The 20,680-nt window shown below is 43.6% G+C and overlaps 1 protein-coding gene and 1 long non-coding RNA gene across 3 annotated transcripts; one reads left to right on the forward strand and one right to left on the reverse strand.

Moving 5' to 3' along the window:
* Positions 1-4,686: 4,686 nt before the first annotated feature.
* On the reverse strand, positions 4,687-13,018 carry tbx2b (T-box transcription factor 2b). Of its 2 annotated transcripts, none has more exons than XM_040006487.1 (7): positions 12,527-13,018; positions 11,411-11,678; positions 9,771-9,917; positions 8,477-8,553; positions 8,125-8,294; positions 6,626-7,209; positions 4,687-6,204 (listed from the first exon to the last, which is right to left on the reverse strand). In XM_040006487.1, exons 1-7 carry the CDS (start codon positions 12,883-12,885, stop codon positions 5,755-5,757), a joined length of 2,055 nt encoding a protein of 684 aa, XP_039862421.1. In that variant the 5' UTR covers positions 12,886-13,018; the 3' UTR covers positions 4,687-5,754. The 2 variants fall into 2 exon arrangements, with proteins under 2 accessions (XP_039862421.1, XP_039862420.1); XM_040006486.1 differs by having other exon boundaries at positions 9,771-9,923.
* A 901-nt stretch (positions 13,019-13,919) lies between these two features.
* LOC120718131 lies at positions 13,920-20,335 on the forward strand. The gene is made up of 2 exons (XR_005692390.1): positions 13,920-14,033; positions 18,075-20,335. It is a non-coding gene; the product is annotated as an uncharacterized LOC120718131 (long non-coding RNA).
* Positions 20,336-20,680: the final 345 nt, after the last annotated feature.

The following is a 20,680-nucleotide window of genomic DNA, read 5'->3' on the forward strand; positions in this document are numbered from 1 at the left end:
GCCATGCTCTTTATTTAGGCTCTTATTTGTTCTGTGAAAATGACACATACAAATAACTTACGTACAGTTTTTTGAACTGATTATCTTGGAATCTGCAGTTGTTTAAAAACGGGACACAGTCCCAGGTATTATTATTCTGAGTATTGGTCAATGCTCACAACGCACGCACACACACACACACACACACACACACACACACACACACACACACACACACACACACACACACACACACACACATAGTATTCACAGACATTTGGCCAAATGATACTATTTCTCTTTTTAAAAACTGCATGTCCTTATTTAATATTGCTCCTTTGTAGAAGACATTTATAACCCAAATCATCTGATGTATTATTAGTTTTTGAAATGTCCTTCCCGATTTCTTTTAATAAAGCAGTGATACTTCTAAAGTAAGTAAGTGTGCCACCTAGTGGTTGTTGCGTTTGGAAGCAGCGCTTTTGGAGGAGTGGCAGTCTCCTGCTGGTTTTCAATGCAAAATCATATGACTTCATAAATATATTTGTACTGACTTTTAGTAGCACGTTAAAAAAAATGCTAAGACTGATGTAGAATGGCTGAAAATGACATTAAGAGAAAAGTATGAACTATAATAGAATGACTGTTAACTTAACTAGGAGAGTTATTACGGTGGATAATATGAAAGAATTCAATCTAATTCAGTTTCAGCTCAGTTTTATCCATATCAAATCACGACAGCAGTTGCCTCAAAACACTCTGTAGTGTAAGGTAAAGATAGTGTAATGTAGGCCCAGAGCAAATACACTGATTAAATACATCATTTTTAAATAAAGCAGCAAAAAACAAACAAAAAGAAGCATTTAGATCATTTGTAGAGGAAAGTGATTGTGATAAAATCCAAACTTGTCTGTTTTATAGATTCCATGCATGTTACTCTGTTTTAAACACTTTGCTTCACTGTAAATTTGTATTATCATTATTTGTATTATTTATTATTGTATTAATACTGTCACAGTCTAAATAAAGTCCAAATAGACGTCCTTCCCCTTCCTCAGTGTCCAGGAGGGGGCGATGGGCTAACACACTTCAGCTCCAAACTCCCCAAAAAGTAGGATTTTCTCACACTCACACACACACACACACACACACACACACACACACACACACACACACACACACACACGGACACACACACACTTGATGACTTGCTGCATGTACTCCTTTCCTTATTTGAAAGCACTCATGTAACCTGAATATTGATGACTTTTATTAGTTTGCTGTTCCTCTTTCATTCTATAGATCTATGCTCGTTTAGTTTCCAGCTTTGGTGGCCCATCTGATCTGCCTGTACTCTATTAGAGCTGCATTTTATAGGTGTGTTTATTAGGTGTTTTTAATGGATCTTTTGCTCTCATGAAGTTAACTCAAAGCATTCTGCACTTTCTCCCTTCAGCACATGCCACTGGATTTAAACAAAATGAGAACCTTTTCATTTGTATGTTCTGCTTTTGTGCAGGTCTCTATTTTTGTGTGAGGAGTTGGCTCCCTGAAGCCATTCACTGAGGTTGTGGGCTGTGCATTTTTCCCTCTCCCTGCATTGTCCTGAAGGAGAACAGAGGTCTGTGATTGGACTCTTCCTGCTCCACTGTGAACCAGTGCAAAGGCTGCACCTGAGCTAAGCAACCAATAGGCCGCCTGCTCTCTCAGTAGCAGCCTGCAGAGCCACAGGATGACAATACACACTCTGTAGACACCCAGCATACTGTACCAATACCTCCCTCTCTTTCACACATACAAAACATTTAGCCAGCTTGTCAAAACTTAGCTACAGAACATAATGCAAACCTTTTTTCACTTTTTTGCTGTTTAAATGTTTATGCACAGGCCTAAAATTTTCACTTTGTAATATAAAATGCAATTTCATGAGCTTAGTATCGGATCTAATTGGTTTCTAGCGGTTTCACTTGTAAAATAGATCAGCACATTGTTATCCAAGTCAGCTTCTTCAGAGATGAGAAGGTTTCTTGAGGTCATGAGTTCATTTCTTCCCCATTATATTAATGTCATATTTTAATCTCATGAAGCAAGCATAAGATCAGCAGACTTATTTGAGTAGTACCCTTAAAAAGTGGAAAATTGATGTCAGAGTTTGATTTCCAGTGCTGCAGTTCTTTATACACTTAAATTAATTCTAATTTAGCGACAGACAAAGAACACGAGGAAAGATGATAATATGAATTTTCACGTTTTATAAATCAGAAGAACTATTCATGGTGATAATACTACAATTAAAAGTATCACATTCCGGATTGAACCACGTCAAAAGCGATTAAGTATCAGATATGAATAAGTGCCCACATATATGTTTCGTAAACAAGCTTAACCTCTGTGCCGTCATTCAGCTCCATATAACATGATCATTTTTACAGTTTGTTTTTATTTTGTTTCGTGTCGGGTCGGTGCTACTTTAAAAAAAATACACTTTTTTGTTTATTTCAATCAAATCTAATGAAAAGCATTTTTTCCTTTTCAGTGTCACCATTACTGTCGGATAAAATGTAAGTGAATAACAAAGTGTGCCAGTCGCCTCTGACACGAGCAGAAGCAGTCTGTAATGTTTCACGAAACTGAAAAATCCAATAATCATAAGTTTGGTCTAAACATTTGCTGAACGAGGGTATTTAGCTGCTTTTCGATTGCAGGGCTTGACGAGTATAGCTGTAAGAAAAGCAAATGTAAAACTGTTAATAAACTACCAGTTTCTCCATGCAGTTACATAAGTAACCTTACACCCGGAGGCAGTAGAATATTTGTGTAATCTGGGGCATGCTGACTGATGTGAGACTAGATCCCAGCAGGCTCTGAAATCTCTCCTACAGGCCTGCAGATAAGCAGAGCCTCTGCGCTGCTGTTTAGCTTTCACACAGTCCAAACAGGATAAGTTGCAGTTTGTCTCAAACGAACTGCGCATTTTCTCCTGTTTTCCTCCAAAAGCATAAATAACATCATAGAGCAGCACTGATCATTTAACAAAGTTGTGAATAATCTTGGCCTTTTTACCCCACGCCGTCACCAGTCATTAGTTATGATCCACGGGGCCTCCACAGGAGCCTATTGATCACTCGCTGACTGATTGATTTAGACAAATACTTTTTTCTCCCAGTGTGCGAGGTCGACTCGCTCTCCCTGTTAATTGAAGATAACAGAGTGGCAACAATGGCCCCCGTAACAGAATGAGAGTCCTGTGATTGTCGCTGCAGAAAGAAAAGAAAAATGAAGAAGAAGGGGAGGAGGACGAAGAGGAGGAAGAGGGGAGACTCTCTAATTAGGAAGCGGGGCGGTGTGGAGGCTGTGGCCGGCAGGCAGGCGACAGACGCCGGGTCCCGGACAAAAGGCTGTCTGCTGCCCTAAACTCCCCCTGCTTAACCCTTTAAACCGAGACACACACATGCAGTGACACACATAAACACACACACTGCTGAGGCCTCGGCGCAAGTCACATTTCTACTGAGGATGAGTTCATGAATGTACAGGAACACACACACAAATATGCAGCACTAACGAAATATTGCATTCATTCTAATTACTTTAGGCTCAAACTCCAAACACCATGCATGTTTGGTTTCATAATACAACATTTATTTCCGCAGGTAAAAACACGTTCTGTTTCACACTCGTCCGGTCGGACTCTGAGCTGCTCTTTGCTTTAAACAGTTAAAGCTGCTCTCCGGCTGCAGCGGATGTGTGCGAGCGCAGCAGAGAAAGCTCTTCCTATAAATACTTCCATCACTTCAGTGTTTCTAAAAATACACACAATACTAAAGGAAATGCTGATTGACGGCGACCGAGGACCTGCTCGAAATAGAGCTGTGTGTACAGAAGACAGGTCCAGGAATTAAAACGATGTGACAGACTGCTGCAACAAAACACAAGAAAATAGAACATAAAATGCAAATATAGAGGGGCAAAGCCTGCTCTTTAATTCGTTTGCTCATGTAAAGTCTGAAACAATAAAGCACGCTGTAATAGTCATAGCTGTAGTCTTAATGCAAAAATTCTGCCAGCAATTTTGACCCACAAATTTCACCATGCAATTTAAATCTGCTTTTAATGACATGCAAACTCGACCCAGACACATTTTCTTATCAAATTTAGTAAACCACACTTTTCCCTCCTGTTCGATATGTGGCCGACAGGGGGCGCTCCTGCCCCGCGCGTACGCGTGTGTGTCTACAAGCAGGCCCTTATTTGTGTGAAACCTTAGCTTAGATGACTTCATTAAAAAGGCTCCAAAAGTGGTGACAGTTGGTAGAGTGAGGTGATAATAATACTAATACTAATAACAATAATAATAATACAACCTTTCGCACAACATTTTTTATTGAAATTGTGAGACAAACGAAAAAGAAAAAAGAAAGAAAGAAAGAAAAAAACAAAAAGAAAAAAATACCCGGACAACCAGCATAAACAAGATATTTCCAACTTTAAATATATTTATGAATAGATATGAACGATGCGCCCATAGGAGGAATTACTTTGAATGTCTCCTGGCTGAAGTGAAATAACCTGAGGTGTTTTAGAATCCATGTGGAGCTCTCTCTATCTCTGTTCCTCTGTGTTTGTCGGTGGATGCAGACTAAAACATGGCACACGTCTCCTAAAAAAGTCATCGATGCTTCATACACAGTTTTTTTTTTCTTTTTCTTTTTTCAAACCAACAAGCGCTAAATAGCTTTCATGTACAGTATATGTAAAACGGGGCGGAAGGAGGAAGAGGAGGGGGCAGGATAAGTAAGAGGGGGTTCCATTCGAAATATATACACGCTAATATACAGCCTTGAATAAATTAATACCAATTGCATATTCTTGGATCTTAGCTTTATTTACAGATTTTTTTTTATTACATAAATAGTTCAGAAAGATTTTTTTTTCTGGCATTAAATGATAAACGGTTCTTTCTTCCTCTCGCAGGCGGGACGTTCACCTTCCATCCCTTTTGAAATAATCAGACTTGCCTGTCGGCGTCGTAAGCCTCGTGTTCAGGCGTGGAGTTTAGAAACCAGGCTCGGATGCTCAAGTGCTTCAGGTTACCCAAACTTTACAGCACACATTTTCCACAGTGCCCCACGCGCAGTGCGGAGCTGCAGGCTCTCGGGCAGGTTAGACCGCTATAAGAGGCCGATAGTGGTCTTGCGTGGTCCACCTGTGATATGACATGATGACGTTTAATTCACCACTTGTTTGCTTGTTGTCACTGTGACTCTCTGATGGACATCCTTGGCCTTAGGTTAAAGGTTTTTTTTGTGATTATTTAATTCTTTATTTTCCTCACATTTGAGTTATTTCCTTATTATTCTTTTCTAAATCGTTTTTATTTAATGAGTGTAGAATTGCAGCAAGGATTTTTTTTTTCTGTTTTGTGTTTTTCTTTGTTCTGGTGGGTCTGGCCGTCTTCAAAAGCTAACCCTAAAAACACTGGGATTTCAGGGAGGACTTTGGTGTCTGATGGTGCTGAAGCTTTTCACGCTTTCCAACAGGTCAGCTCTGAAGGAAACTCTCAATACTTGTGAATTGAAAAAGATTAAATATAATTACATAGACTATATTTCTGTCTACCTGCAGCTTTGTTCCAAAAAATAGTCATAATTGGCCTTCATCAACGCCCATCAGTCATGCCTTCATCCCAGTCTCTGTAATGTGCTGTACAGGACATATGCACTTATAGTCCTCTAGTATTCAAGCCAAGTCTTCATCCCAGACAGAGAGTCTTAATCACTTGGGACAGTCTGTATTTGGGGAGGGTTCCCTTTGGCCCTCCAGGCCGCTAACCAGTCTCTGGATGCTCTGCAGCTCGTTCACTGAGTCCTTCACGGAGGTTTTGGGAGACGCGACCCTCCCACTTGAGCCTCCTGTCTTGTGATTGCTGTGGTGCTCCGGTGCTGGGCTGGTTTCCCTACTGCCCGGTTTGGAGGACTCTGAGCCTGGGTTGATGCTTCCCTGCAGGCCGGTGGTGAGCAGGCTCGAGCTTTGAGGCAGAGACACCGGGAGCTGGTAGGGGTTGAAGCGGAGCCGTGGCCTGGATGAGCCGAGGAAGGGGTTCCTGGAGAGCGGACTGGATGTGCTGGTGGCTGGGAGGGCTGAGGCTGAAGCTGCTGCTGCAGCTGCTGCCATGTAGGTGTAAGGATACGGGAAGAGACCCCCAAATGGAGGCATGGGGATGCCCTGAAAGTCGAACAAGGAAAGACACGTAGTCAGTGCAAAGATCACTGATGTGGGATGATCATCAAAGAATCTCTTCTATTCACCTACTCACAAAAACATCAGATTCTTCCGTTTTCTCAGACTGTTTAAAACTGATTTAAAAAGCACTGAAGCAGTAATATATTATTCCTGGGTTTTGTTTATTTATGTATTTTTACAAATAGATGATTCTACATTTCAAAAGGTGAATTTGATGAGTGTACTGTTGTTTTAATCATCAAGAAACCTAAATTCCGAGCTTGCTGAGTGTAGAGTTTATTTCAACAATCACAGTGTGAAGAAGGCAAAGTAAATCATGTCTATTTCCCTGTCCTGCTGACGTCACATGACTGCTACAGGTGTGGAGAGGGACTAAATCATTTAAGTGGGCGGCTTTCCTTACCTGAGAGGCAAGCATGTGCTGGGACAGATGGAAGGGGAAGGGGTTTGGGGTTCCTCCTGTGCCCTGGGTGGAGAGGCTGCCATTTTCCAAACCACTTGTTCCAGATACAGAGGCCAATAGATGCCCCATGCCCATAGCGGAAAAGGCTCCAGGGGCCATGGCAAACTGCCCAGGGTGAAACAACAGTGGCGATCCGGTGTTCAGAGGGTTAAAGAACTGCTGACTGTGCAGGCCAGACAGAGCCAAGCTTTGTAAATGGCCTGGGCTGAAGTGTGAGGGGCTCTCGGTCTGGACTACAAGAGGGGAGAAGGCATCCTTAGTGGCACTGATGCCTCCAGCCTCCGAGTCCTTTGTTAACACGTCTGTGGTGTCCTTCCTGTGCCTGCTTTCCACTTTGTCCTTCTCGAGGCTCCTTATACTGAATAAAGAGTCATCCTTCTTCTCAGCAACGGCTCTTTCCCTCATGCGCTCCTCACACCTGGAGCTGTAGGGGGACACAGGTTCGGGTCCCGGGCTGTTGGACCCGGTGCAGCGCTCATCTTGATGCTCCAGCTCTTGCTCGCTGTCAGTGCATGTTTTATCATCTAAGATGCAGAAATCAGAAAGCAGGACACATAAGCACCAGTCCTACACTCTAACCCACACACAGCAAATCATGTGGTCACGAGGCTGGTTGGGACGCTCTCTCCAAATCCACCTTGTATGTTCCAGTCTTTGAGAAAATAACATTTAACCAGCATTTTAAATATTGTATTAATTTTGAAAAATATTCCTTGTCAGCCTGTGTGTAATGTTTTAGTGAGCAAAGATTGGAAAAATGAACATATTTAAATTTTTATCAGAGCCCTTTAAAACTAAATGCTGAGACCTGATGAGACTCATATATAATGGACTATTTCTGAACTTTTATAATCGAGTTATAACATTCAGATGAAAATTTGAATTTCAAATCCCACGGCAGTCCAAAATTAGGCTGATTTTACTGTCTTTATACACAGTTCTTACCAACAAAATTAACAAATTAAATAAAGGCGGGTCAGTGCGTTATCCGAGGCAACCTTTGGTTAACAGGTGAGGAATGCAAACCAAAAACCAACGCAAATCCAACAGTAATATGAGTAACAACCAAACAGTTTGGAGGTCAGAGTCCTGTGGCACCGTTTAAAGACATGTCGCTGTTTTATCTGAACGCACCACAGTCCAAAAACCAAACAAAAACTGAATCGCAAAAATCAAATGCCACAATAAAAATCTAGAACTAATAGCGTAATAATAATAAAATAAATAATGCATGTATGACAATAATGCATCTACTTTGTGTCACTGTTTACTTTGCACTCATAATTGAGCTCATTTAATACTTTATCACTTTAAAATATGAAATTATTTCATAACCTAAACGATCATTGCAGCAGCTCGTGATTATTAACGCACCCCGCTGTCATGAAATCCTACAAAGCCCCTGCACCAAAGAAAAAATAAGCGGTAGTATCACTAACCTCGACTTGGCCTGCTGAACCTCAGCGGGCTGGTACCCGCTCCCAGCGGGGAGTGGACCGTGTCCCTGCCGGCAGGAGCTTCACTGGACGAGGCGTCCGAGTCCGCGCCCTCCCTGTCCGCCTTGCACTGGTCCTCGTACATCCGCAGCGAAGGCATGGACAGCTGCTTCCTGCAATAATAATAATAATAATAATAATAATAATAAATGAGTTATCCTTGCTGAATTTAAAAAAAAGGCCGATACTCAAAGCGCGCAGGCACACACACACACACACACACACACACACACACACACACACACACACACACACACACACACAGAGGGAGCAGGTGTTATACAGCAGTTTGTACCTTTTCTCTCTCCTTCCGTTTCCCGTGTCTCTGAAACCTTTGGCGAACGGGTTGTTGTCGATCTTCAGCTGTGTTATCTATCCAAAATAGAAGGACAGGAGCCGTTTTATACACAGAGAACCACAGGAAAACACACACACACACACACATTGTTAGGCCCCAGTGTCTCCACCTGGTCCACATGTATTAAAACAATGCCTTTGGATTAACACACATACAGCGTAGACCTCGGATTTGCATTATTAATTAAAACGTAATGATGGTGCGTTATTCACATAGGCCCCCAGAGAGAAATTCTGCCACGAAACATTCCTCTGTGGGGCCACAGAGGCCTTCGACCCCCAGAAAAATGGCGGAGGATGCTATACTTGAACAGATAACGCTCATATCAATAATTAATACGGCGGTTTGGAACAGTGCTGCCTCACAATATGTGGAGGAGGCCTGTGTGGCTCCGTGTATTTGAAGGAGCCACACAGGCCTCGGGGGAGCTTCCGTGCTCCTGGAGGCCCTCCGTGGCCCCAGAATTCAACGCTTCAGGCGCTTCCAGTTTGAGTAGCGAGTCTGAGCATCTGCCCAGTCTAGCTGCAGTGTGACCAACCCTTTAAATGCCTCCTCAATTGTGTCTTTTTTGCCATAAACGTTTAGAACATGACCCCCGCCCCTGGACACGAGTCCCAATTAGCTTCAAGAAGGAGGCGAACGAACAGCCAAGGGCTTCAAAATAATGCCATCAATTTTTTTTTACAAATTCAGGTGGAATGATTAGCTTTGATATGAAAATAAATAAATACATAAATAAATGACTCTAGTGTCACTTTGACAAGACAAAACTTTCAAATATGACGCCAGTCATTTTTAACGCAGCGTCACAACATTCATAACCTCCTTTCTCCAGCATTTATACGCCTAATTTATTCACTTCTGGACAAGGTAATAGCCCATTTATAGCCCGTGAATAGCCGATAACACACACACACACACACACACACACACACACACACACACACACACACACACACACACACACACACACACACACACACCATTTGAATTCATAGCTAGATATGTCGGCTGCAGCCACAAATCCAAGCAAAACAGCAATTAAAAAAATCCAGAGGGACATGGGAGTCCTCTGCAGGGAAATTAGGCGACCTACAAAATCAGATTAAGTCTTCGGGGGTTGGTGGCGGGGGGAGAGGACGCTGATGTAGGACGTTTATTTAGGATGTTTATTATGCAAAGTATAGCAGCCATATTAGAGGCCGTCGGTGGAGTGTGAAAGCTGACTCACCTTGTCGTTCTGATATGCTGTCACAGCCACGAACTCGGTCTCGGGGAACACGTACGTCCTGAAGGTGCTGTAGGGAAGCTTCAGGATGTCGTTGGCCCGCACTATGTGGAACCTGGGCTGGTACTTGTGCATGGAGTTCAGGATCGTCTGGACCAACACACACAGAAAGCGAAGCTTTCGAGTGAATATCACGGCATGTTTATGTCTCTCTCTCTCAGATGCTCAACCTCGACACCAGGCAGAATCTGTTGCAGGCGGATCATCCAGCGCATTGTTATTGATGCTGTTATAATTACTGTGTAAGCAGCCTGGTCTGTAATTAGTGCGGGGCAAAGGGAAAAACCTTACCAGGCCACACATGCTGCCATGAGGAATCAGAACCACAGAAAAAATGATTTGATCCAATTCTTAACAGCACAAAGAGCTACAAATTTCACAAGTACACACGCACAGAGCGGCGTGGAGTTACTGCCCGGTGGTCTGTTTTGACGCATCAAAGACATCACACGCAAAACTTAAAATTCCCCCAAAATGGACCGGACACAAAGTGACAGTAAAGATACAGAAAACCAAAAACTTTAGGTGACTGTACGAGGCAATGCAAGCCCGAATCAGCGCTGCACACACCAAGAAATTCTGCTTCTTAGCTATTGCAAATTATTTAGACTGACGCGTCATGTTCCATTTATTTGCAGTAGAAAGCACACAAGGCTGCCATTCAGATACACACTGCAAAATGTGATAATATGCCCCTTTGCAAACTGGTAGCGTTATTATTTATTTGATTTATTTATTTGATTTTAAATGCTTTGTAAAAAGACAAAGTAAAGCCAGTTATTTTGGATAAAACACACTCCACAAATATAGAAATGAAAAAATAAAATACACAATATATACAACAGCCATATGAGGTTACTAGCTGGAGGGAGCGTTTCGCACTCACTTCATGTTATTTCTTTCTGACCCGATTTGGTAATACACCACTTAATCCTCAGCCTCGCAAACAGTCGGCTTAGATATGCTGGGTTTTTCTTTTCTTTTAAGTTCCCAATACAAGCGGGCCTAAAACAAAGGTGTACAGTAGGGAGGTGCAGTGCAAACTACGGTCAGGGGGTAAGGAGGCCTGTAGGTGCTGCAGCTCAGGCAGCTGGGCCTGGCTTTGGATATCAAGGTGGAGAAAAATGCAGAGCGGCGATATTCTGCGGAACATCGAAGAGACACAAGTTCCAAGTCAAGTAGCGACAAAGTGACAAAGCTTTGGGTGTAAAGACGCTACATATTATATTCTCCGTTAATTTCATTTTAGAATACTGTAGGAGACGATGATACTCTGAGCAGATTTATGTCAGTGCTCCACGTCTCTCAGCTTTACTGAAGCTACTTGATCATTTTTCTGTGGCAGTTTCATACTAGAAATTCGCTCTGTGCTCTTTTTTTTTCCGGATTTTTTTTTCCTGTGATCAAACATTCACTATCACCCATTTCCCCTCACGTCTTCCAAAAAAGTAAATAAATAAAGTAAATCCATAAATGTTGAAAATGTCATCTCCAATATTTCAACACTCAGTGCAGCGTGTAAATATGAAAAATATCCTCCCAGCACAGAAGAAAGAAAGGAAAAAAACTCTATTTGTACTTACAAATCCATGTTTGTCCGAGATGTTGTTGGTCAGCTTGAGTTTATGGAAAGCAACAGGCTTGGCCATCCACTGCTCGCCGGTGGCCGGGCTGTCCGGGTGGATATACATCCTCTTGGGCATCTCGGGGTCGGCCTTGCCCGCCACCATCCAGCGGGAATTGTGGAACTTGTAGCGGCAGTCGTCCGCGGCCACGATGTCCATCAGCAGGATGTATTTGGCTTTTTTATCGAGGCCGTTTATTCGCACTTTGAACGGAGGGAACATCCTTCTGCGGAAAGAAACACACGCCGGGAGTCAACACGCCGCGATACAACCCGAACACAACTGCACATTATCCTGCAACATTTGAGCAAATTTGACAAAAGAGGCGTTGAGGGAAAAACGCGGCTCTCGTACAGGCAGAAATATTGCAATTGTCAGACATTCTTCTCCAAAGCTGCACACTGTTAGGCGACAGCAACACAAAAACACAGTGCGTGTGTGTGTGTGTTTCTGTGCGTGTGTGTGTCCAAGCCATCCACTACAAAGCTGAGGAATATATTTATGACCACACCACCTCATGGCCCTGCTTTTTGAAGTGACAGCCTGTTTATAAAACCCAGAAGCTCTGCTGCCTCCACAGAATGCAGTTTAGGAGATAAAACCTGATCAAAGCTCTTACCACATTTCCCCCAAAATATCCCAGATATGTGCTGTGGTCACGGTGGAAGTAGATGACAAATATTTCAAGACAAACGGGAGCTTTATTCAATAACTGGCTCCTCTCCCACAAATGTAGATGTGGGCATAGTTATTTAAAACGACATTTAAAGCTGCTATTTAGGGTATAATTACTGGTAAATGCCGTGTTCTCGCTGTTTTTGTTAAATATAGTTTTTATTTTTATTTTTTTTTAAATAAATGAGCAAACCAACAATCACTGCAAAAATATGTACCGACCGTGCAAGGCCTGATAAAGAGGCTGCCGTTTACTGGCATTTTAGCTGCTCTAAAATTCTCGAGTAATTCTCCGAGCTTACTTGGACTAACCGAAAAGGCTTTAAACTGTATGGAAATAAAAACACGTTCTCCGGATATCCGTGAGCGGATCTATAGGCATCGGGCGAGAGTTCTTACCTTCCTGACTTGGTAATAACCATCTCCGTTCCGAGTTTGTGAAACTGGTCCCAAAGATCCTTGGCTTCCAGTGTAACTTTTGGATCGTCGTCCACTTCCTCCTCGGGCTCCAGGCTTTTCATGCTTCGGAGATGAGCCGCCTGATGGTGACTGAGAGCCGGGTGGAGCCCAGCCTCCGCCGCCCCTGCCAGGCCGTGGTCCGTGATCGGCTTAGTGAGAGCACCGGGAGGGAGGCTGAGCGCCGGGAAGAAGGAAGGCTGAGCGGCCGCTAGAAAGGCGGACATGGGGAAATCGGTCGGCCGGTGTGCGTGGAAAGGGTGATAAGCCATTGCAGTCCCTGTGAAAACTGGATCTCTCATCGGTGCATCCACAAAAAGCGAAGTGAAATAACAGATATTTTAATGGTATCTCCCCCCAGCCCAGAGCCAGAAGGTCCGCTCTTCGACAGCACTCAGTAATGTCTGTAAAGCGGCACAGTGAACACACAGCGCGTTATCGGGGTGAAGAAAATAGCCCAGAGTTGCTGCTGATGTGCGTTTCCTTTGGTTCCTGCACCGAGTCCGTCAGCAGAAGTGGCGCTTCAGTAGAAGGCAGAGCCCGGCTGCGCTGTGTGCCTCTCAGAGAAATAAGCAGTTTCTCAGTCATCCCACACTGACTGGAGAGATGTGGCCCCGTTCACTGCAGATCTGTGACTATCTCACATGTCCTTCCTGCCTCCATCCCCAACACTAATGAACCAAGCCCCTTTGATTGCTGATTTTACGCTTTCTGGACCAATTGTGGGCCCCTATAGGCGTGGTTCTGACAGCTCCGGCCAGACTCTAGGAGAGGAGGGGGGACAAGAAGGTGTCGGAAGCATTAGCAGTAAGAAAACATGTCAACAGAATAAAATATTAACCAATGACAGGAAAGATCGGGAAATCCCACCCCCATTTCTAAGCCAAACACCGGGTCAGCCCTTAGCTCTTGGCCGGTGGAGGCATCACCTCTCTCGGCTAGCTTTTTTATAATGTCGCCTGCGGAAAAAAACCCAACCTGTCCACAGACTCGGTGTCTTAATACTCACCTTCATACAGAGGAACAGCCTCACTTCTCCATATTTGCCACAGTGTTTTCGAACATGTCACAGCAGTAAATCTCGCAGCTCATGCTCTGCATTCCGGAGAGATTTCTTCTCAAGAGCTGCTGCTCTCTCGGTCGCTCTATAGTCTCTATAGAGACTTCGTAATTATAGCGTCGGCTGTTTTGACGATTAGGCTGGATTTGCCTCACACTAGTCCAGGCTATGTTAACTGTGTGTATACTGAATCGAGACTCAAACAGGCTCGATTTCCCCGGGCGGGAGCCGCGTATCTGTGCGTGTTCCTGGTGGGGCTGACGGGGAGGCGGCGGCAGAGTAAAGCGGGCTGGAAAAGACCAACTCTGATGCTGCGTGGAGCAAAAACAGAGGAAGCCCGATGAATAATGATGCGTGAACTTTGCGAGAAAAATGAGGGAGAAAAAAGCGGTGAGTGCTCACTTCGATACCAACTCTTCCTTGTTTGGCTGCAGATGAAGTTTACTGCATGTATTTGAACTTGCTATTATTGTGTCGCTGCTTTATTCCTGCTGTTGCGGTGCTGCTGGCTGTCGGAGGGATTACTTTATTTTTTATTTTTTTAAAAATATTTTTTAACTCCGATATCAAACAGCGACGAGATGATTTAGAGCTCAGTCTGAGTTTGGGGCAGGCCGTGGTGGCGTGTAATCTCCGACAGGTTTTATTTTGTCAAACCAAGAGCAGTGCGGGACTCCAGGAGCCAGGAGGGGGTGGTGGTGGTGTGGGGCACCAGCCTCCCAGCACTCTGCTCTGCGGAGCTCCTTCGGCAGAATCCAGTGAACTCGGACTCGGTTTGTTAGAGAGTCGCTCGGCGCCGGTCGGCTGATGCGCCGCAGTAAGAACAATCTCCTGTCTCTTTAGATTTACCCTCAAGTGCTGTGAAGCGAAGCCTCATCTGCGGCTCTGCTCCACTGTCCTGCCTCGGTCATGACTCAGTGTCGGATCTGAGTCCCCCACCCCCCCGCCTCCTCGTTTTGGATAAACAGCTGCCCTCTCCGGGCTGGGACGATCGCGAGTGGGCCGCAGGCGTCACTTGGACAAAAACTGAAACAAAAAGTGTTAATCCCTCTGAATAAGTGTGTCAGCGACAACTGCGCATTTCCGATGAACCCCTGGAACTTAGCCGCCTCTGTGGCTTCCGCTGACACCCGCACAAAATTCTTAGTAGCCATCTAAATGTCTTCAATAACAAATCTAAACATCAAAACAAACAAAAAATAGAATAAATAAAATGAAATAATCAAAAGACGAAATGCTTCTAAACTACCAAGTAATCCGTTCGGCCTCAAAACAAAGAAGACAAACAGAAAAGAAAAGTGTAAACAAAACGATTTGATGTCTCCAAACCGACACCACGATTCGGCTTGTGTGTCAGATACAGCATGTCATGTGATTTAAGAGCAAGGGATGTCTGCACATCTCTGTGTTACACACTTGTTGCTCGGCTCCCATCATACAGCCATGCGTAAAAGAGTCAGCAGGCCAGAGAGAGAGTAGCTCCGGTGAACGGGGCTCATACACCTGAATGAAGCCGTTTCCACGAGCCCAGTGGATCCCACACACATCCCCGAAGCGTCATGCGCTCCCGCACGGCACACACATCAGCAGCACAGAGAGTGTCAAGGTTAAGAAGAGCTGTTTCAGACTGAAAATAATTAAGATGGGTGTTGTTGTGGTGTGTATCTAACAGCTGACTCGTCCCTAAAGCTGCTTTTTTATTTTTTGAAGACGTAGGAGACTTTGGGAGCTGCTCACTGGGTTTTACTGTGACACAAATGAAAACAGATTAGCAACATATGGAGGTGGATAACGGTTTTTCTGTTGGAATGCTCAACGGGATAATTGTATCAACAATGCTTTTACAAATTAGTCACCATTTATTTGTTCTGTGCCTTCAACGGTACAGAAATCTCCATCAAGCGCGATTTAAAAGTCATTAAGTCAAGGCAGCAGAGCTCCAGGCTGCTGGGAGCTCTACGTGGAAGAGGCATCGGCCTGATAGATTAACGTGTCCTGTGTGTTGTGGATTAATGGAAGCAGACAGTAAATATGCTCCATAGACTTGTTCTTTGGGCATGTGTTTGTCAGCTGGGGATGTGGATATGAAGCGTCTGCGAAGAAAAAATGCGCCAAAAATGAGCAAATTATCTGGTTTTGTCTTCAATTTCTGTTGTCTGAAAATGTATGTTATTAAAATAAAATAATAAAAAAAATAAGACCACATAGTTGTCAGAAACGAGCCTAGATGAGGACGTTTGGAGGCTTAAATCAGAGACCTTTGGAGCTGCTTGTCACACTTCAAGCTGCAGGCTCGTATTTACCGTGAATTAACTACTTGCAGGACGCTTTCCATACAGTAGGAAGTTGACTGAGGTTTTTCTGTGTCCTTTATTCGTCCGTTCAATACAAGACAATACAACTGTGCGTAAAATGCGCCTTCCGTCCCGGTCATTTGGCCCCTGTGTCAGCGATCCGGGCCAAAGACGCTCTAATTACAACGTAACGGGACGGTTTTTGCGCCATATTCGTCTATAATCGAGTATTGTTATTTTTCTTCCTTTCCTCCGCATTGTTCCTTTTCTCCTTTCATCTCTCCATCTTCTCCTCCCATCTCCCTGCATCATCTCTCAGGCTATATTTAGCGGCTAGACTGAGGCCTTGGCGCCAGACCGTTTAAGACCTGTCAAAGTCCCTCATATTTCCCCTTGTCACATGGAAACCCGGCGACCAGCGGCCCTCTCCTCCTCCTCCTTCCTTTCTCTTCTCCCGCTCCTCCTTCTCTCTCCTCCTCCTGTAACTACCAGCAGCTTTCCTCCTCCTCCTCCTCCTGCTCCTCTCCGGCTGCCTTTGCTAAATGAAACATATCACTTCTCACTTGTAGCAAAAGGAAAATGTTTCCTTAAGCCCTCCCAAACTCAAACACTCCCGCACACATATTATTTGGAACAATGCATCGAAAAAGAGGTTTGCTTGTTTGTTTTTGGCTCTGAATATTACCGGATGCATCACAGATATGCTATTAAAATAATAATAATAATGATGAAATAAAAATGTCGCACCTTATACATGTTCAGTCATGAACTACAGCCACTCACATCCAGGGCTGAAGCCTTTTATTTTCCTTGCTCCCTTCTCATCTCATCTGCGTCCACGATGTTGAATAGAGGGGTTGAGGTGCGTCTGACTGACAGGTGGAACGCCAGGTGAGGGCGCTATGGTGACCCGAGGGAGCCAGAGGAGGGTGACAGAGCTGTCACAGCTACAGGCGTCACGCAGCAGACGGCCTCACAGAAATCTGAAGTCTTTCCGTTTCAGTACATTTAATCCCCCTGCTCATTTCAGCCATCTCAGTTCTGATGCTGCTGGTCACTGCGTCACGGACAGGAGACGTTTGGGTGGCGCCACAGGTGCACGGCGCGCTGCGCTCATGTACGTGTCTGACTTTGTCCAGAAATGTAAAAAAGACTCGAATACAGGAAATCCAAATGATGACATCACCTGTTGCTGTTATTCTCAGGTAGAAAAAAATAGATAAATACGAAATAAACTATGAATTAAAACGGGCTTCTGTTGTTGTCGGGTTACTACTTTATAGAGGAAATTTCTCGCGGATATCCGGGGGGCGGATGTGAGAAATAATTTCGATTTCCAGAAGCAAATAGTCAAATATTAAAGTTTAAGATAAAAAAAAAGTAATAATAATATTTGCACCTAAACTGTGTTTGTTATTCCGCTGGAATCTCCTGATATTGCTCCTGAAAATCTAGAAGTAACGGCGCACATACGGTGCAGTATGTCTGCACGTTATCCTTGAAAGGTACGCAGTGTTACCCCGAGGCCCAATAATTAGCTCTGCTGGCTGGATTCTTCCGGATTGAACCCGAACGGACACAACATATTTTTACTGTACTCGTGCATGCGCACAAATGTTTGTCAAAGCAAGTTCATCCTTATTTACAGCGATCCTCTTAAACCTGCATTTGATGTTTTACGGATCTTCCCGACAAACAACGTGACTGCAAAATCCACATTTATGTTTTTTTTCTTTAAGCTTATTGTATTATTATTAGATTCATCCGCTCAAATCTAAACATTTAGGAAGTTCCATGTATTATTTGTAGTTTTTTAAATCAAACAAACAAACAAGCAAACAAACAAACATTTGTTTGGCACATCGAGCAAACAATCGCTCAACTTATATTTGTATTTTTGTTTTTAAAAACTACAACAAAGTCTCTTTTTTGCGCGCAGTTTTACCAAATAAATCCAAGAAAGAGATTCCACTCTGTTTATGTGCATGCTTGTGGTTCGGAACAGCAGGTCTAAATTCATCCTAATCAGCAAACATTCGGGTATTTAACATCATCCAGCTGACAGCATTTATTACCATTTCATCTAAATCGAGGAGCATTTTTTAAACAGCAAAATAATCTTTTGTGTGTTTTGCAGATGTGTTGACAGCATGGAGAGATTAAATTAGCAGCTGCAGCGCCGGGAACATTGAATCATATTAAGGATCAGCAGCAGAGGAGCGGAGGAAGAGGAGAGGCTGTACCTGCAGGCCTCTGCTTTCAGGAACCCGGTACCGCAAAACATCAGGACATCCACTAAATAGCCCACAGAAAACCTCTCACCCAGGGCAGGGAAGTTTAAACAAATACGCTTTATTCTTATTTCGATTCTTGTGAAAACACCTGGAGAATGAAAACGTTAAAACAGCCTGAAAATCACTTAAAACGCGACAGAAACAGCGAAGCTGCAGTAAATTAAAATCACGCCTGAACGACAGATATCCGAAATATCGTTTTTTTTAACCTCTTGAAAGATCGAATTACGCACTGCATATGAATGACTCTGTCTGAATGAAACGAACCTGAAAAGTTCTGAATGGATGTCACTGCTGTCCCTCCTGCGGTCCCGCAGTGACGCTGTCACAGCGTGACGCTGGTCTCAAAGGGTGGCACGACAGGAGCCCGCAGGAACACCGAGTCCAGACTTTTCACACAGTTTCATTTCAGCGTTGCTTCATTTGAATTTTCTAATATTTATCCTGCTGACAGAAATTATTAGATCTAAGCCAGAAAACGAGGTTTCACACAGCTGTGCTGTTCAGCATCAGGGTTCTAACATATGGTTTGATGGGCCTGAATTAATCACTTGTTGCACACTAGTTAAAATGTTGTTTTCTCCACAATACTTCGTATTTTTAACATCACGGAATTCAGTCAAAATAAGAACAAAAAAAGAAAAAAACAAGAACGAAACTTTAAACATAAAAACATCTCATTTTCGTCCCTAAAGCACAGCCTGGATGTTTCAGTGTGAGCGGAGTCTTCCTCTGCTCAGTCCACCGCGCACTTTTTTCAACCCTGTGCAGCTAAATGGAGCGCTTACTGAATGTCTCCAAAAACATATTTAGAAAAAAAATGAAAATAATACTCTCTGCAGAATGTGTGTTTACAGCCCTCTCTACAGCTCTGCACGCATGTGTGTTTTGAATCCACGTCTCTTTAAGTCCCGTCTTAACGCAAAATTCAGTGTGTGTCGTTTAAAAAACTAGTCGAGTTCGTTTTTATTGAGGACGTAGAATCCACGCCAATACTGAATTCCCGAACAGTTGATTTGTAATTTAGAGTCACCGTCGGGAGCCAATTTACACTCTCCAACTGCACAGCCATACACGAAAGAACAGCACTGTGTTGGTTTGTAGCTGAAGTGAAATGCTGAAGCCAGCTGGGAGTTCGTGGTGGTAAAAACTCAAGCAGAGAGACGGTCATGGGTTCAAATCTAATTTGCCTTGTGCACAACACAAACTTGGGAAAAGCTGCTGAGTAGCAACAGAACTCGCGGCCCAATGCTTTGCCTAGAAGGGAGCTTGTTACTGCGCACACTCGCTGTGTAACAGGCCTTCCTCCAAGAGTGAAACTGTGAGCTGCGAGGAACATTGCACACTTCAGAGAAGGCCAGCAGACCTCTTGCTCTTTATTCTGAAAATTATATTTTGAACTGCAGCTGGCAACAAGCAAGTTTATTGATAACCCTAAATGGAAAGTGGTGCACAGTTGTGCAACCTCATCAATTGTTGGCACTTGGCCTAAAGAATAACAAACTAACAAAATCTCTGATGACCATAACGATGCCAGGATGATTCTGGGAAACTGTTCTGTGGAGCTGGACACTGATCTCACCAAAAACCTGCAGGACTCTTCTTATATTCTGCTGCCGGCTGCTGACCCGATTAGTTAATACTGTCACAGTCCTGCTGAATATTCACAAGTTTTCTTCTCTAATCACACATTTCCAAGCAGGAGCTCTGGTCAGAATCAAGAAATTTCAAAGTTTGAGCAGTTTATATGTCAGGGAGCCAACTGTGTCATCTTCACTGACTGAAATCAGGGAGCAGATTTAGGAGCTCAGTAACAGCACACATGTTCCTCTGAGTTCATGTAAACAGTGCTGCTCAAGTTCAGTGATTCAGAATTTCTTTCCGTGCACTCCCACGTCACTGCCCACTTGTTAGAAATCAATAATTGTTTACATTTAAAACATTTTTAGGGATTTTGGTGCGTGTGGAACTTTTGTTACACTTCACATGTGTCTGTGGTGGTGACGGAGACTTCCTCTGTATTAAAATGTGCACCTCTGAAGATATTTCATAATGTAAAGTGTTTGCAAAAACATGATAAAATAAAATGACTTTCATTTGCAAACTGCTGTGTCCTTTCAGTTTATGTTGCATAATGCTGAAGTTCCTCTGGTGAAGTGGCACATCCTCCCAGCTTTATTCGTAATGGAATCTTGCACATCAGCCTAAACAAACACACAAAGGTTCACATTTATCCATTCAGTCTGCTCACGAACTCGTGCTGTAGCCATTTTCCTTTTGAAATATACACGAGCGTACGACACGAGCTGTTGATGGTTACGCGTCTTTTCTCTTCAAGGCTGGGAAGCTTCCACTGCAGCTCACGGTGTTGGGAATGAGATCAATCGTGGCACATGAAGCACACAGTTAATCTAATGTCATTCAGTTTAACTGTCATCAGGTTTGTTTT

This window comes from Simochromis diagramma, unplaced genomic scaffold, assembly GCF_900408965.1.
Source record: "Simochromis diagramma unplaced genomic scaffold, fSimDia1.1 OVJJ01000024.1, whole genome shotgun sequence".
Classification (NCBI taxonomy): Eukaryota; Metazoa; Chordata; class Actinopteri; order Cichliformes; family Cichlidae; genus Simochromis; species Simochromis diagramma.

Excerpts from the sequence above, each read along its gene's own strand:
- tbx2b (XM_040006486.1), bottom strand. The coding sequence starts at position 12,885 with ATGAGAGATCCAGTTTTCACAGGGACTGCAATGGCTTATCACCCTTTC. Across the intron at positions 7,210-8,124 it reads GTTCAGCAGGCCAAGTCGAG|ATGATAAAACATGCACTGAC; the intron begins GTTAGTGATACT and ends TCTGCATCTTAG. Across the intron at positions 6,205-6,625 it reads AGCACATGCTTGCCTCTCAG|GGCATCCCCATGCCTCCATT; the intron begins GTAAGGAAAGCC and ends TTCGACTTTCAG.